The following is a 15,640-nucleotide window of genomic DNA, read 5'->3' on the forward strand; positions in this document are numbered from 1 at the left end:
AAGTTGGGATCTACCCTTTATTAGAATCGCTTTACTTTGTTTTGGATATCTCAGCCATTTCAAAAGTAATTTTCATCAAAAACAAATCTTTGAATGCCACCTAGAATAATTGTGCATGCTCTTTCATATTTCATAAAGTCATTATTTTCAAAGTAGGGGCATATCTTGCAAAAGAGTAAAAACTGACTTCTCACCTCAACCAATATACTATACCATCCCTATAAATTTCAGTCCCTGAAAGTTCAAGAAAACATGACACACACACACACACAACAATAGACCCCCAACGGGGGCTCGAGGATGTGTCGGAGAGCGTCTGTGTCTTGGTTGGAGTAAAAATAATAATAATAATAATAATAATGATAATAATAATAATAATAATAATAATAATAATAATAATATTAATAGTAATAATAATAATAATAATAATAATAATAATAATAATAATAATAATAATAATATTAAAAGAAATAAAAAAATAAATGTTCCATTTCTGTTAACAAACTCCGAGATCTCATTTCATGTCAATAGCCTATTCTTTGTTTGTGACAAAATAGTTTCCCGCTTCATAAAACGATCATTTCGAACACTATACATTCATACAATTGTGACTGACTATTGAAATGGCACCACAGTTTTGTTTTTATCAAAGTCTTGCAGACAAGATGAGTGTTAAATACAGTATTGCCAATTTTTGTTCAAAGTATTTACTCATTCTACATCATGAATACGTAATATTCTGTAAGAAGTGACAGCACGTTGATCTGCAAATTGATTATGATTCATTGCAGGAGGTAGAGTTATGAATCTTTTTTTTTTTTACATAAGAGCTATGACATCATGTATAGACTATACGTAAGATAATAGCCTATTAAGTTATGATATAAATTTCATCTTTGCAATCTGTTTGGTGCCCATAGACCTTTCTTAAAATAGCCTCGATATAATTGTAATTCAACTCACCAGTTCAAATCAAATTCATTTTCATTTTTCGACACGAGAAAACCTACTCCGGAGGCTGTCATTAATAGTTACAAAAATATACACTATATAGGCCTCTGGGCGGCGGCGTAAAATTATTGCTGTCGCGTTCATTATCCGAATAATTTTTTATCATTTTTAGCAGGAACTGGTTGCGTTATTAGCCTAATTCTATTAGGCTAAATATGACATTATTTTGAATCAACGGGTTAATAATAATGATGACCATCTCCTAGGATGGACATGTCGTCGTATAGTCCTACTTAATTTCTCTGTTTTTGAGCCCCTCATTAGGCCAACAATGCCGACTATCTATTCGGTGCCGGTGGTGTGTATATGCGTGATGGGATCGCTCTCGTGCGCCCAAACACCGCAGAAATGGACCCTTAAAGTGATGGTATAGTGTTGATTGAGGTGAGAATTCAGCTTTTAACTTTTTGCAAGTAAATGGCGTATACGACACTTCAAAATTGCACCCATCGGAACCTATATACAAGGACGTCACATACCCCGCATGACTTCCTTTTTTCTTTATTAATCTATCCAGTACTCAATACAATATCTAGGTTATGCAAACCATAAATGGCACCTTGAATAAATGCTTCTTATACACTCGTTGGAAATAACGACAAAGTAGCTCTTTCAGTTATAAACAGAGGTTAGCACACCCTTTTTCGACGCTATTTTTTATTTTCCTCTTTTGACGCGGTTGTGATGCTTATAGCAAGTCGATAGCAGGGGCGAGTGGATCCAGGAATTCCGTAAAGGGGAGGCGCATTTACAAAATTAAAGGGGCGAACCTGCCCCCCCCCCCTCCATTTTTCCCCTTTTATTTCTTTGTTTTGACAAAAAATAAAGAGGGGGCTCGCGCCCGGTGCGCCCCCCCCCCCCCCCCGATCTGCCACTGGTATATAATAATGGAGAACGACCCGGGGCCTCCGATATTGATCGGTTACACTGAAAATCGGTTAAAACGAAGTGAAAATTCAGACCGTAACATAATCCGCTTTATGATTTTTTTTTAATTGTTTTTTTTTTTATTGTTCATTTGTTCGGTTATAACGAAATTTCGATATAACGACAGAAAACTGCCGGTTCGAGGACTTCGTTATAACGGGCGTCTGTTATAGGCCCTATGATACAAATTCAACAATAGGCATATCACAATAATTATGCACCCATCACAGGTCATGCAGGAAAATACGTACTGAGAATGATCAAGCGAGAAGGCTTTAGTTCTGAGACCTCGTCTGTTCGTTTTACTGTATGACAACAAAAAGAATTGCTCTCCCAGCGATGTCCGATCACGTATTAGGAAAGTCATTGTAAAAGGAAGCCAATCTAAAACGTTTTATTGTCCATGTAGGAGTCATTCAGCTACTGAAACTAAATTGCATTTTTTTTTCGCATGTTGGAACTCGGAAGACATGTGAAAAGTCTTGACATGACATTGTGTCTGTTGACCTTCAGCTATGATATTATCGAAATTTACGGTCCCCAAGAAGTCGAAAATGCGAGAAGGTGAGTTGTGAGTTTTCTCTTTATGTTTGTTTTTCTTTTCTTTAATTCCAGCTTCTATGACTGGTGCGAGACTCTGCAAGAAGGTGAGATACGACTATTGGACATGGATTTTTTTTGCCTTCTCAGATCCAAAAAGTTGAGAAGACGATCTGAACTCACAACCCACCTTCTCTCATAGATCGATCTCGTTCTCGAACCAGAAAAAGGCATGGGGAAGATGTGATGCGCTTCTCCATTTTACGTTCTCGGGATGGAAAAGATCGAGAAGGAGAGGAAGATCAAGTTCAAGTTCAAATTTATTTCGTTTTCCCACATTGAAATAGTACAAGTAAATTTCACTTTCTTCAGTGACAGAAATAATGCATGTAAATTTGTGCAGAGAAAACAGCAATAATTGAAAACTTACAATAGCGATACATTGCAACAAACAAACTAATAAACACGAGACGAGACTGGGAGAGAAACAAGACTACTTGTAGAAAAAAAAAAACACAAACAAACCTTGACTTGACGACATGACAGGAAACAAGACTATGCTATGTGATAGCATGACGACGAGATAACAAAATAAGTAGGACGATGCGATAGAGGCAACGATCCTCGGGGGTTTGAGGAAGAAAAAGAATAAAATAAGTATTTGTCGTCATCTCGGTGGCACTTACACTGTGCCACATTTCTTTATGTGTTCCAGTCATTTCAAACCTAAAATTCAGCAAAATGAATTTTGTTTTGGCTCTAATATTTGAGGGTTTTTTTTTTCCCCCAATCTTATAGTGTATGTAGTTTCGCAACACTTCACAAAAGAAGAAAACGTATACTATGAAAGATGCCATCTCCACAAAACAAAACTGCCTCTTTCAAAGTTATGCAGTATAAACATGAAGGAAGAAGAGGAAAAGGTATAAGAACATTACGGGGAGGGTCCCGGAGAATGAGAATGAGGTGGACGACCTAGAAGGGGAGTAAAGGGGATGTGGATTAGAAGAAGAAAATAATAAAGTAGATGAAGAAGAAGAGGAGGATGAGGTAAAGGTGGAGGGGAGGGGTGATAATGGAGGGTGGACTATAGAAGATGGTAAGTCAAGGAGAGAACGAATCAGATGAAAGGAAAAAGAATGGGAGGGGAAAGGGGGAGGAGTCAGAGAATGGGAGGAGGAGAAGGGAGGTCACACTCGCACAAAGGGGACACATTAAAGTTTATACACACACACACACACCCACACACACACACCCACACACGCACGCACACACACACACACACACACACACACCAGGGAGGTGATACCTCCCTGCACACACACACACACACACATAAACATAGCCACTAGTGCAAAAGGGGTGGAGCGTGGGGACCAGCTTCGTCACCTCGTCCTGTGAGCCGAGTGCGTGCATGGTTCAGTGCTAGATCATCTTTCGCCTACACTGCAGCCAACCCCTCCCCTCTCTCTTTTTAGCTGGGATGTTGTTTACATAGCATGTTGTACAGCGTACCAAGTTAGTTCACGTATGCAGGTATCCTCAGCAGGCGTAGTAGAGCGTAAATCAAAGTCGCCGAACCAGAGCAAACATTTGACGGTTTTGAAAACGATCCTTTGAAGTATGGCTGCTGCAAGGAAATCATTGACAGCTGGAAGCAGAATGCTACGGGTAATGTCGTCGTCTAGTAGAGGTGCTGTCGGAGCCTTGTGGAATCGGCAGCCGTTCTTCCGATCACTGAGCTCGTCCAGGCCTGTGCTCGTTCGCCGAACCTCGGTCGTCGACAAGTTCAACGAGCCCTTGTCGGGGTTGCAAGTACCCAGGGCTGGTGGCATCGCCACCATGATGCGGCTTCCATACCAGAAGACTACTGAAAGTATGCAGTTTGTATTTTTGCTATCGATTTGGCCAGGGCAGGGGTACCGGGTAGGAGTATACAGACATTAATATTTATTCAGGTGCCAGCTCAAAAAAAAAAAAAAAAAGAGAAAAAAGCAAAGATATACACTTCACCTCACTGGTTTGTTTATCTAAACTTTGCAGTAACTATGCAATGATGATGACTATAGTAAAGTGTTAGATCAGTTAAATTCTTATCTAGGAAAACATCTATGGGATTTGTTGGCATTTTTGAACACATGTTGTAACTATAGTGGCCTGGATATAGGAGTCAGCCGTTCTAAATTCTAGTTTGGTATGGCCATCTGCAGGGCAGCTAGGGAGATGCCTCGCCTCTCTCACACCCCCTGATTTGGCTCATTTTACGTATAGCAAGCTGTACATTAACCTCAGGGTGCTGTTTCAGTGTGTAGATGTGATGGTGTCACCAGTGCCATTACAGCTAGCTGTTATATAGGTGTATATTTAGCGTTGGGTGATTTTATTGTGTACAGACTACAGTACTGGTACCAGTATAGGGCAAAGATCAGTGTATATAGAGTCAACATAAAATCTGAGAATAAAAAAAAAACAAAACAAAGAAAGCAATAAATGAAACATTGAAGCGAATTCAATGTCAACTGAAAACATGTCAACTGAAACGGAAGATAAGCAGAAGCAGTATTGGACGAATTTGAACATGTATGCATTCTGGCATTTTGAAAGAGTGAGAGAGAGCCCGCCTCTACATTTCTCAATCTTATGCTCTTAAAAAATGCAAACTTTTGGGTTTTATTGGCATCTTGCAATGATTTACCATTTGTCCTTCTCAAGAATCAAATTTTTCTGACTTCTTGCTGGTGGTAATACCTGAAGGTATCCCTCGCTGTGTACCTGACCATTCACTATATATGGCATTCACTGAAAAATCAAACAGTAACAAACAACAAACAAAAAAAAGTAGATTGGCTATTGGGTATAAACCAGAATCTTTGTTTAAATACCTGTACTCAAATTTGAGTAGTGAATGGCAAATACAGCTCTTCAGAAAAGTTGTATGCTATGATCATAGAGGTACATTTCATATACCTATTCAATAATTAGAACTCATTGTGTGGAATTACAGCTTTCACATATAGAGCTTTATGTATAATTCTGATCATTTTTAGTTAATTGTATGCACAAGTTTGTAAAATCTGTTGTTGATAAATTGCGTTATATAGATCTACAACATATACAACTTCCCATTCATGCACTAACAGGAACACCACGAAGCTTGGGTTTGTTATGTTGTCTGATATTGAGTATATAATGGCTTAATTGGTATGATACTGCAGGAAACTCTTTATCTGTTTTATCACAGTGGGATGCACTTTGCTGTGTACTTTGTTAGAACGTGACACTGACAAAGGGGGGGGGGGTAGAGTTAAAACTCGCTATCCAAAGGTTACTTGGTGAATCAGTGCTGTTTGCTGTATATAACATGGGTGCCAACTACCCAACTACAATGTTGTTTTTTATTCTTGTATACTCTCATGGAAAATATTTATGCTCTATGTGGAAAATGTTTCAGTGCTGATGATAATTAGGGTGTTTTATACTGAAAATTGAAAATTTATCACATTTTGGCATTCTATGATTCAAATGAATGGATGAATTTCCATCAAAGCTTTGCCCCTTTTGAACTGTACTGAATTGACTCTGATAATCTTTGTTTGTGAAGATTTTACCAGTATCTGATATGTATGAAATGACTGATAGTGATACATGATTTAGGAAGGGGATACCATTGTTCTTGGTTGGAGTAAGAATACCTCAACCAATCCACATGACTACAACGATTCATAGAATTTATGTGTACTGGTAAACACACACCATCACATACACACACACACACACCACCACCACCACCACACAAAACTCACACTCAACATGCACACATAGGCCTACCACATACACATGACACCCACAACACCATGCCCAGACACACACAGCACACACACACACACACACACACATACATACAGTGCACTCCTGTTATACCGAACATGTTATAACGAAATTTAGGATACAACGAAGTAAAATTCAGGTCCCAAGATTGTCACCTGTATATCTTTATAATTATATACACGTTATTTGCAGTGGCAGATCCAGGAATTCTGTAAAGGGGAGGACCCCCCATTTTTTCTTTTTATTTCTTTTGTCAACAAAAAATAAAGAGGGGGCACGCGTCTGGTGCGCCCTCTTCTGGATCCACCATTGATTTGTTGGGCTATAATGAAATTTCAATACAATGAAAGGAAACGGTCGGTCCCATGGACTTAGTGATAATGGGAGTACACTTTACAAGTGCAAATATAAACTCAACCACACTTGCACAATATCTAATTAATCAAGTTGCTCATTTTATCTCCGAATAAGTCAAATGGGACTATGCAAAATTTGGTTGGAATTGTACCGAGGAGATACTAGGCAAACCTCGCCTAGTGTATCTCCTCGGTTGTACCCTCCAGAGAATGGCTGGAGTGACCATGCAAGTTTCCAACAGCTATAAGCATTTATCAATTCACACATTTTATTTTTGTTGCATAAAACTAATTACAAAGTGTTGCTGCTAAAACTCTGTACGTCTGATGCATTGATATCTTCCAGATCTCGACGCCTGCTTCGTGGGTATCCCTCTCGACATCGGCACCTCCAATCGGTCCGGGACGAGGTTTGGACCCCGTCAGATCCGTACTGAATCTGTTCTGCTCAGAAATTGCAACAGCATTGGTGAGGAGACTCCCTTGGGCATTTGACTACAAGTATATGTCTGTAAGAAAAGAATTTATGTGGTAGATTTGGTTTTGTCTAGTAACACTTGCAAGATATTAGAGGCAGATGTCAGTGCAGTAAGTTGATCATATGTTTTGACCTGTGAACATATGAATTAACTTGAGATTCATGCCTAAATTTGTCTTTCTGTTTATTCTGAGAGTTGTATCCTACAAACATAGTACGTGCTTTCATCAACTAAGGGTAACCAAAGATACGGTGAAATATATACAGTGTAAGCTCATATAATGCATTAAAGTCAGCATTTTGCAGACTTGTGCATAAGTCAACAGTAGAATAATTGTACAGAGTTTCTGCTTTCCCATGTATGTTTACATATGTTAGGTTTACTTTAATATCATAACCAATTTTCCTGTTGAGTCAACATAATAAAAGAGTGGTAAAAGCTTTGATTCTTGTTGAATTACATTCTTCAATAGGTGCCTCTCCATTTGAGTCCCTCCAAGTTGCAGACATTGGAGATGTGATCCTCAACCTTTATGACCTTAAAAAGTCTTGCGAGATGATTCACCAGCAGTACCGGGACATCATTGCCAATGGGTGCAAGCCTTTAACCCTAGGGGGAGACCACACCCTTACCTACCCCATTCTCAAGGCAGTGAAGGTACAAATGAACACTCTGTATTTTTGATAACGACAGTAAATTATGATGATAATTAGTACGATAATGATGGTGATTATGATTATAGAGCAGCAACAAAAATATGAAAGGACAGTGAAATGACAATGGATGATTATTTTTCAGGGTGGCTGGATGTTAGAAATGAAATACAGTTAAACTCGCATAAGTCGATCTTCTCGGGACTGAGCAAAACACATCGACTTAGGCGAGTTTCGACTTGTGCGTAAGTCGAAAAAAATCGACTTACAGTTACACCACGCGTACACAATCATAATGTACATGTATGTTGTCTACTCTGGAGCCGAGAGCTGGAGCGGTGTGCCCGATATTTGCCCTTCAGCAAGACACTTTATCCGCATTGAATATTACCGTTATTCATTTCCAAAATTAAGAGCAAACATCTGACATTTATTCTACCATCTTATGGAGCCGATTGTTACCGCTGTTCATTTCCAAAACTGAAGGCAAACATCCGGCCCTTTTTTGTGGTGTTTTTTTTTTTTTTTTTTTTTGGTGGCCCGGCGTGCATTTTTGGTGACCCCGGTCGCATATTAACCATTCGCGAAATCGTGATTCGATTCGCGAAAAGACTCCGCTAAATCGCTACACTCGGCAGGGGCTACGTCGTCTTTTCACCAGGTCTGGGTAACGGAAACCAAAATCTCGCGTGAGTTCTTGCGTTACCTATCGTTAATGTCAACGAAACTTCGTTAATTTGCGCTTGGGATCGTTACTCATCATTACTACAAATGTTGATTTTCCCGATCGTTAGTTTGCGTTAATAACGATTCAGGCGAAACCGCTTACGTTAATGAAAGGTTAATGTTTATTAACGCAAAGTTTCTTTTGGTATATACTGTATGTAAACAAAAACTGGTGTCTCGTGATTTTGACAGTGATTTATTACACAATAAAATCTTATTCGACTTAGGCACAGTGAATTCAATGGTTTTTCCGTGAAAGTGTTCTTGGAATTTCATCGACTTAGGCGAGTATTCGACTTAAAAAATTCGACTTGTGAGTGAATTAATATACGTAAGTCAATGGGGAAAAATCGGGACTTTTTAAAATCTTCGACTTGCGCGATTATTCGACATATGCGATGTCGACTTAAGCGAGTTTAACTGTATCACATTTCTGTATACTGGTGCAGGTATTCAAGGCTTGTCCACATAATGGCTTTCACATTCAATTTCCATCATAAATGCTCTGCTATCTTTGCATTTTTGTTGTAATATCAATTAAACCATGACATTTACAGTGGGGTTTTATGGTTGACATCCAAATGTATTGACAGAGGGTAGCAAAGTTTTACAATGATTCTTCCTTTTTCTGTATCATACATATTTCAGAAGGTTATCCCATCCGACAAAATTTTGACTCGTTGCAGGAAAAATATGGTCCAGTTGGTCTGGTTCATGTAGACGCCCACGCAGATGTCAGTGAATCAATGCTTGGGGAGCCAATAGCTCATGGGACCCCATTTCGCCGGGCGGTGGAAGATGGATGTCTGGACTGTAAGAGGGTGGTGCAGATTGGACTTAGGGGCTCACAGTATAGCCCCTCCCTGGGAAGCGAAGATTTTCAGAAGGAAATGGTAAATGACAGACAACAGAGGGAGCCCTCCTCATTGTCATACAAGCCAGTAGCTTTATTTCTACTTTCTTATGCCTGTCCTCCTCGTAGAAATGTGATGCTGACGTTTGATAAAAGTTTGTGATTTCAAAGCACAAGATTAAAGGTATGGTACAGTTTTGGGTGAGCTGAGGTTTGAGCTTTTAACTTTTTGCGAGATACCAAGAAACCACATATGAAATGTTACAGAGCTATTATTCTGAGAGGAACTCAAAGTTTGTTTGATGAAAATTGGATTTGAATTGGCTGATATATCCAAAAACAAAGTGAAATAAAGCGATCCTAATAAACCTTTCATTAGAATCCCTTTGTTTTGGATATCTCAGTCACTCACAACTAATTTTCATCAAATAAACTTTGAATCCCTCCTAGAATAACATGCTAATTTTACATTTCATAAGAGGTTTTTCATTATCTCACACACACACACACACACACACACACAAAAGTTGGAAACCTGAACCTTTATCTACACCAAAACTATACCATCCCCTCAGAGAAACATGAGTGAAATCACCAAAAAATTATATATATATATTTATATATATCAATCAGTTTATGTCACTGTAAATGCAAGTGAGTCATCCTAAGTGGTGTTTTCTGAGGACTAAACAGTCAGGAGTAACATCGCAGAGATATTTCTTGCACAGAATTTTCTTTTTTTTTTTTTGTTCACAGGTGGTGCAAAATAATGACTAGTGAATTTGATGAGCAAAACATTAATTTTTCTCTGCCCCCAATGAGATCTCTTTATGAAAAATAAAATTTGTAACATTTCATTCACAAATATAAATACAAATTGTATATATATATATATATATATATATATATATATATATATATATATATAAAGAAACAAAGAATCCAGAAATAGTACATAATGCATTTTCCTTGTAATCTCATTGATCATTGGATATACATGTATACAACTGTATATTAAATTTTGGATCATCACTATGATGTCCACAGTAGAAGAGCAAATATATTTGAAATCTGCCATTCAAAATGTAAGAAGTATTCTATGCATCTGTCAGTTTTGTTAGGATACCATACAAATTTGTAGAGCACATATCACATCATGTCGATTCCAATATCTGACATTGATGAGTTTGTTTTGTTATGTTGTTGTTGTTGTTGTTTTTAATGTCTCATCAAGAAACAAGCAATACATAATACCGGTCCTCCTACTGACACAATGTTGGCATTAGCATAAGGACAGAGGAGGTAGAACAAACAAACAAACAAAAACTATCATTCAAAGTGCTCTGTCCCTTCCTTAATTCAGAAGAGAATCTGCTCATTTTAGACATGGTTTTCATGCAGGGATTCAGAGTAGTCCCAGTTGAAGAGTGCTGGTACAAGTCTATGGCACCTTTGATGGAGGAAGTCAGGGGCATGATGGGAAGTGGACCGGTCTACCTTTCCTTTGACATTGATGCCATTGATCCAGGTCTAGCTCCAGGGACAGGTAACAGTAACACTTTCTTTATCAATGACAAGCTGTAAATGATGCATATAATTTATATGACCAAACATGATGGAAGCAGCAGTGTAAGTCAGTTGATAGTGTATGAATAGATGGTGTACAACATAGGGATGCTAAAGCATATAGAGGACATTACAAAATGCTAGGAGGCGACTCTTTACAAACTCAAGCCAACATATTTTTTTTTTCCTACTCCTTACATGAGATGAATTCTCTGAACATTGTGGCATGAATTGTGTCCTCTCCATTATACACATTGAATTTATAGATAAATCAGTGCACAGTGAATAATTTATGAAATCATATTCAATGACAATTATGTTTTAAGTGTTTAAAAATGCTAACATAGCAGTGAATTTTTGTGAAGATTGTATGCATTCTTCAAAATCAAATTTCCATGGAAACACTTTACAGGAACCCCTGAGATTGGTGGGCTCACATCTGTCCAAGCTCTTGAGATTGTTCGCGGCTGCAGGGGGCTTAACTTGGTTGGGTGTGACCTGGTAGAGGTGAGTAGTTGTCACGGTAACATATACAAGTCCCATGTCAAGCTCATCCCTCCACTATCTTTCAAAAAAGCTGACTACTACTGGATACATCAAGATCCAGGCTGAGAGATGGAGGGGGAGTGGTATAAAATCAGTCTCCATCCCCTTAACAGCCACTAGACACCCCCAATTTATCATGTCATTGACATCTTATGAGGTATAGTTGGCAGGGGAAATGATAGGGTTCATAATGCTGAGGTAGCTGCAGGACCAGTATTAAAATACCAGGGCCTTGTTTTATAAAGCTGTTAATAAAGTTATGAACAACTCACGAGCAAATGGTGATCAGTTCTGATGTGCTATATAGGGTGCCTACTTATCAGAATTTTCATAATTTAGCACAAGAACTGATTACCAGTCGCTCGTAAGTCGTTCGTAACTTTACAAACAGCTTTATGAAACACCCCCTGTACTTTTAGCCCAGAGTTAGTCCTAACCTAGTGCAGATTTTACTGTTAAACAACAGCAAAAGAAGCTATCCCATTAGTCGTGTGTCACAGTGTAGAAAGAGGTATATGCAAAAACTTCATTCATATTTACCTTATTAGCAGCACTGTAACATAATTGGCTAAAGTGGTGTATTAAAGGGAAAAGACTGCTGCATATATTCAATGAACTTGATAAAGATAGGGAAAAAAAAGTCTGCCACCTAAGAATCTGTGGAATACTGCTGTCATAGCTGTGTATGTCTTCGTCATTCTCCCCTGCCCTTTGTTCACAGAATATATTTTCTTTTGCATGATATTGTTACCATAACAGGTGTCCCCGCCTTATGACACTACCGGTATCACAGCATACACAGGGGCTCACCTACTCTTTGAAATGCTGTGTGTGCTTCCAGGAGTTAAGTACTACTAGAAGATGTCATCTTGCGAGACAAGAGCAGGACTGTTTGCAGAGGCTTTTGACATCCAACAAGTGGGAAGAAAGCATACAGACATTTAAAATACACTGTACACTTCCAAAATTCTTATTAATCACAAAACTAGAAAGGAAACTTACATCTTGCGACTATTCACCGATTGACAATCAGTTTCTTCTGGCATTCTTCCAATGGAGGAATGGTCCTTAAAGGAAGCCTTTCCAACTTTGTGATTCATAAGAATTTTGGAGATTACACTTGGATGAATAATAATCTATATCACATTTTATTTAAAAAAAAAACCCTTACAGACATTTAAAATACATCATACAGATACCAGACAGACACTTAACATACACTCTACAGACACAATATTAAACATACAGACAATGCATAAAGAGTTCTCACAGATACACTCCAAACATCTTACCAGTGTTCTGCAGATATCCAATACAAGGTGTAACTTTTGTTGAAAACTGTAATACTTTTACTTCCATGAATTGAAGCCAACAGCCTGCTCATGGCTTAAAACTTGCGAGTTGCCCCTGGCATTAAAGGGATGGTACAGTATTGATGGAGATGAGAATTGGGCTTTTAACTTTTTGCGAGATACCAAGAAAACACTTAGGGAATAGGACAGAGCATACCACTTTAAGAGGAATTCAAAGTTTATTTGATGAAAATCGGGTTTGGAATGACTGAAACATCCGAAAACAAAGTAAAACAAAGCGATCGTAATAAAGTATGGGTCCCACACTTATTAGCATCGCTCTGTTTTGGATACCTCAGCCATTTCAAAACCAATTTTCATCAAATAAACGTTGAATTCCTCATGGAATTACATGCTCTTTCATATTTCATAAAAGGTTTCTCATTATCTCACCAAGAAAAGTTAGAAACCTGAAATTAGGTCTCAACCAAAACTATACGATCCCTTTAAATACATTGTGCAGACAGGAGCTTTCGCATGCATTTTACTTTCATGAATCTTGGCTCCTCGCGACACTCACGAAAGTGTCATGCATGCGAAAATTTCTGGTTTTACAGTACTTGTGGAAAAAGTGATGTAGGTGTGGAGAAAAAAAAATGGTAGCCAGAATAGTGCAAAAAAATGTTATGGGTTTGAAAGCAAAGCTATGTATGTCATACATGTACCATGTTGCCCATGTTTACCATATCAATGGAATCTTTATCATTGTTATGCCAATGAGAGTAGCTACCTAGGAATGACGGGGTTCTTGGACTGTGGCCAACTCATGTGACAATGTAAATACATGTTGAACCAGAATCATTCATTGCTTTTATACATATGTATTAATCTGAAATACATTGTAGGCTATGTATAGCAATAATCTTAACCCGTTGAGAACGAGTCCCGAGTATACTCGGGCAAGCCTCTATTGGAAATGCGTGTTGTAGCAAAATCAAAACGTCCTCAACGGGTTAACCAACCTTGGCTATCCATGGCTATTCTTGTACATCACAGTTCAGTCATGTGCTGCTAGAAGACTAAAAAACTCAACATGTAAATCATCAGGCGACTGTAAGTTTGTGAATTATTTCTAGCACAGCCACAAATATGCACACTGTGCACATTGTCAATGTCTTCCATTTTATATGAATGCAATCAACTGGGTAGGGCTTACCAGGTGCAAGTACGCAATCTTTGGAAAATGGTAATTCTTAGCGAATGTGCCTAGAGAGTTATGAGAATTTTGATAATTTTATTTACATATGGAATTATTGCTGCAGGTCGGTCGGTAATCCTAACATTAAAACTTTGTTACGATGTTTTAGGTCCATCTTTTTTATTGTCTACCATATGGACATACACGTATGTTTTTTGTTTTGTTTTTTGTGGCAGGATCCATCTGTCCATCGATTCATGCAATTGCATATAAATTGTACAGTGTAGTTCAATTACAATATGAATTTATTTGATATCATTTATTCCAGGTGTATGAAGTAATGGCTAATTAGCTCCCAAGATTCCTTCATCGTTGCTGCAGCTACAATATTGTAATCTACTGTTATTCACATGCAAACTCCTTTGTGAGGAACAAGGTCTACAATGTACATACATGTATGTGATATATACGAGATTTCTTTGTCATTTCTATGTTTTATAGCAATTTTGTGCAATTTCACCTAACAAAACTGCCCCTGTTGTGAGTGTCTTGAAATGATAAAATTTGAATGTTGATGAAAAAGAGAAGTGACTATACACTTATCTTCCTATACAAAGTGCACAAACTCCTTGGAACCTGTGAGGTCATTTGTTTTTTATGATGTTTGTGGAGTCTGAAATGCATGTAATCCAAATAGTGTTCAAAGGAACTTTGAAATTTGGTGCAAAATTAGTTACTGTTTATGAGAGTTTGTTATGTCATTACAGTGGAATCCTGTTATCACAAGAGTCCTCGGGACTGGCAGTTTTCTTTTGATGTATCGAAATTTTGTTATAACTGAACAAATAAACAATAGAAATAAATAGAAAGGATAATATTGTGGCCTGAATTTTTACTTCATTGTAACTGCAATTTTGTTTTAACTGTGTTCATTATAATGGGAATGCACTGTATATTTGTAAGGAAATTTCTCTGTACACTGTACATGTACATGCGTAACGATGATATAGTGTAATATTGTCATTGACTAGATTACACGACGTTTCTTGATTTGGAAGAAATAAATGGCACTTTTTCTATGTACAATTGTGCTGTAGTTCATGCTCTAATATCTTCTCATGAAGGAGAGCAACCTTTACACACACTGACAAATAAACCAGAAACACGATTTATTTCAGCAAAAGTGAAATTTAATGCACTCATCAATTGCAAGAGTTACCAGTTAAAAACAAAAATAGCTTTAAAAAAGACAATCCTGAACACTTTCATGTGAATTGATGGTATAAAGATAATATTTTGGAATTACAGCTACTGTACATGTACTTCTGCTCTACACCTCTGTAAGAATGTGTAAATGGTCCATGGGAAAAAATTCCTATGGTGAGTTTCATACTGCCAGGGCCCTGTTGCATAAAGCCTTAACCAGAGTTTTTTTCATGGTTAAATCCAGAAACTCTGGTTAAGAATTTTTAACCAGAGTTTTTCTATTGCATAAAGCTTAACCATAGTTTTTTTTTCTCGGGTTAATGTTCAAGAAACTCAGGTTATTTAACCTTAGCTCTCTGACCAAAGGTTAAATCTAAATTTCTCTGGTTAGCCCCACCTAGACTCAGAGCTACCAAGGCTACCATTCTGGAAACAATTCAGTTTGGAATTGGACTAGAA

At 37.8% G+C, this 15,640-nt stretch overlaps 1 protein-coding gene across 1 annotated transcript; it reads left to right on the forward strand.

Moving 5' to 3' along the window:
* The first annotated feature begins 3,986 nt into the window (after window positions 1-3,986).
* Window positions 3,987-13,030, forward strand: LOC140244262 (guanidinobutyrase-like). The gene is made up of 7 exons (XM_072323901.1): window positions 3,987-4,354; window positions 7,009-7,131; window positions 7,614-7,798; window positions 9,207-9,413; window positions 10,775-10,919; window positions 11,352-11,446; window positions 12,245-13,030. The coding sequence occupies exons 1-7, from the start codon at window positions 4,102-4,104 to the stop codon at window positions 12,341-12,343; spliced, it is 1,107 nt and encodes a 368-aa protein (XP_072180002.1). The 5' UTR covers window positions 3,987-4,101; the 3' UTR covers window positions 12,344-13,030.
* The last annotated feature ends 2,610 nt before the right edge of the window (window positions 13,031-15,640 follow it).

This window comes from Diadema setosum, chromosome 21 (assembly GCF_964275005.1).
Source record: "Diadema setosum chromosome 21, eeDiaSeto1, whole genome shotgun sequence".
Lineage (NCBI taxonomy): Eukaryota > Metazoa > Echinodermata > Echinoidea > Diadematoida > Diadematidae > Diadema > Diadema setosum.

Coding starts and splice junctions, on each gene's coding strand:
- LOC140244262 (XM_072323901.1), top strand. CDS start 4,102: ATGGCTGCTGCAAGGAAATCATTGACAGCTGGAAGCAGAATGCTACGG. Junction 9,414..10,774: donor AAGATTTTCAGAAGGAAATG/GTAAATGACAGA, acceptor GTTTTCATGCAG/GGATTCAGAGTAGTCCCAGT. Junction 11,447..12,244: donor TTGGGTGTGACCTGGTAGAG/GTGAGTAGTTGT, acceptor TTACCATAACAG/GTGTCCCCGCCTTATGACAC.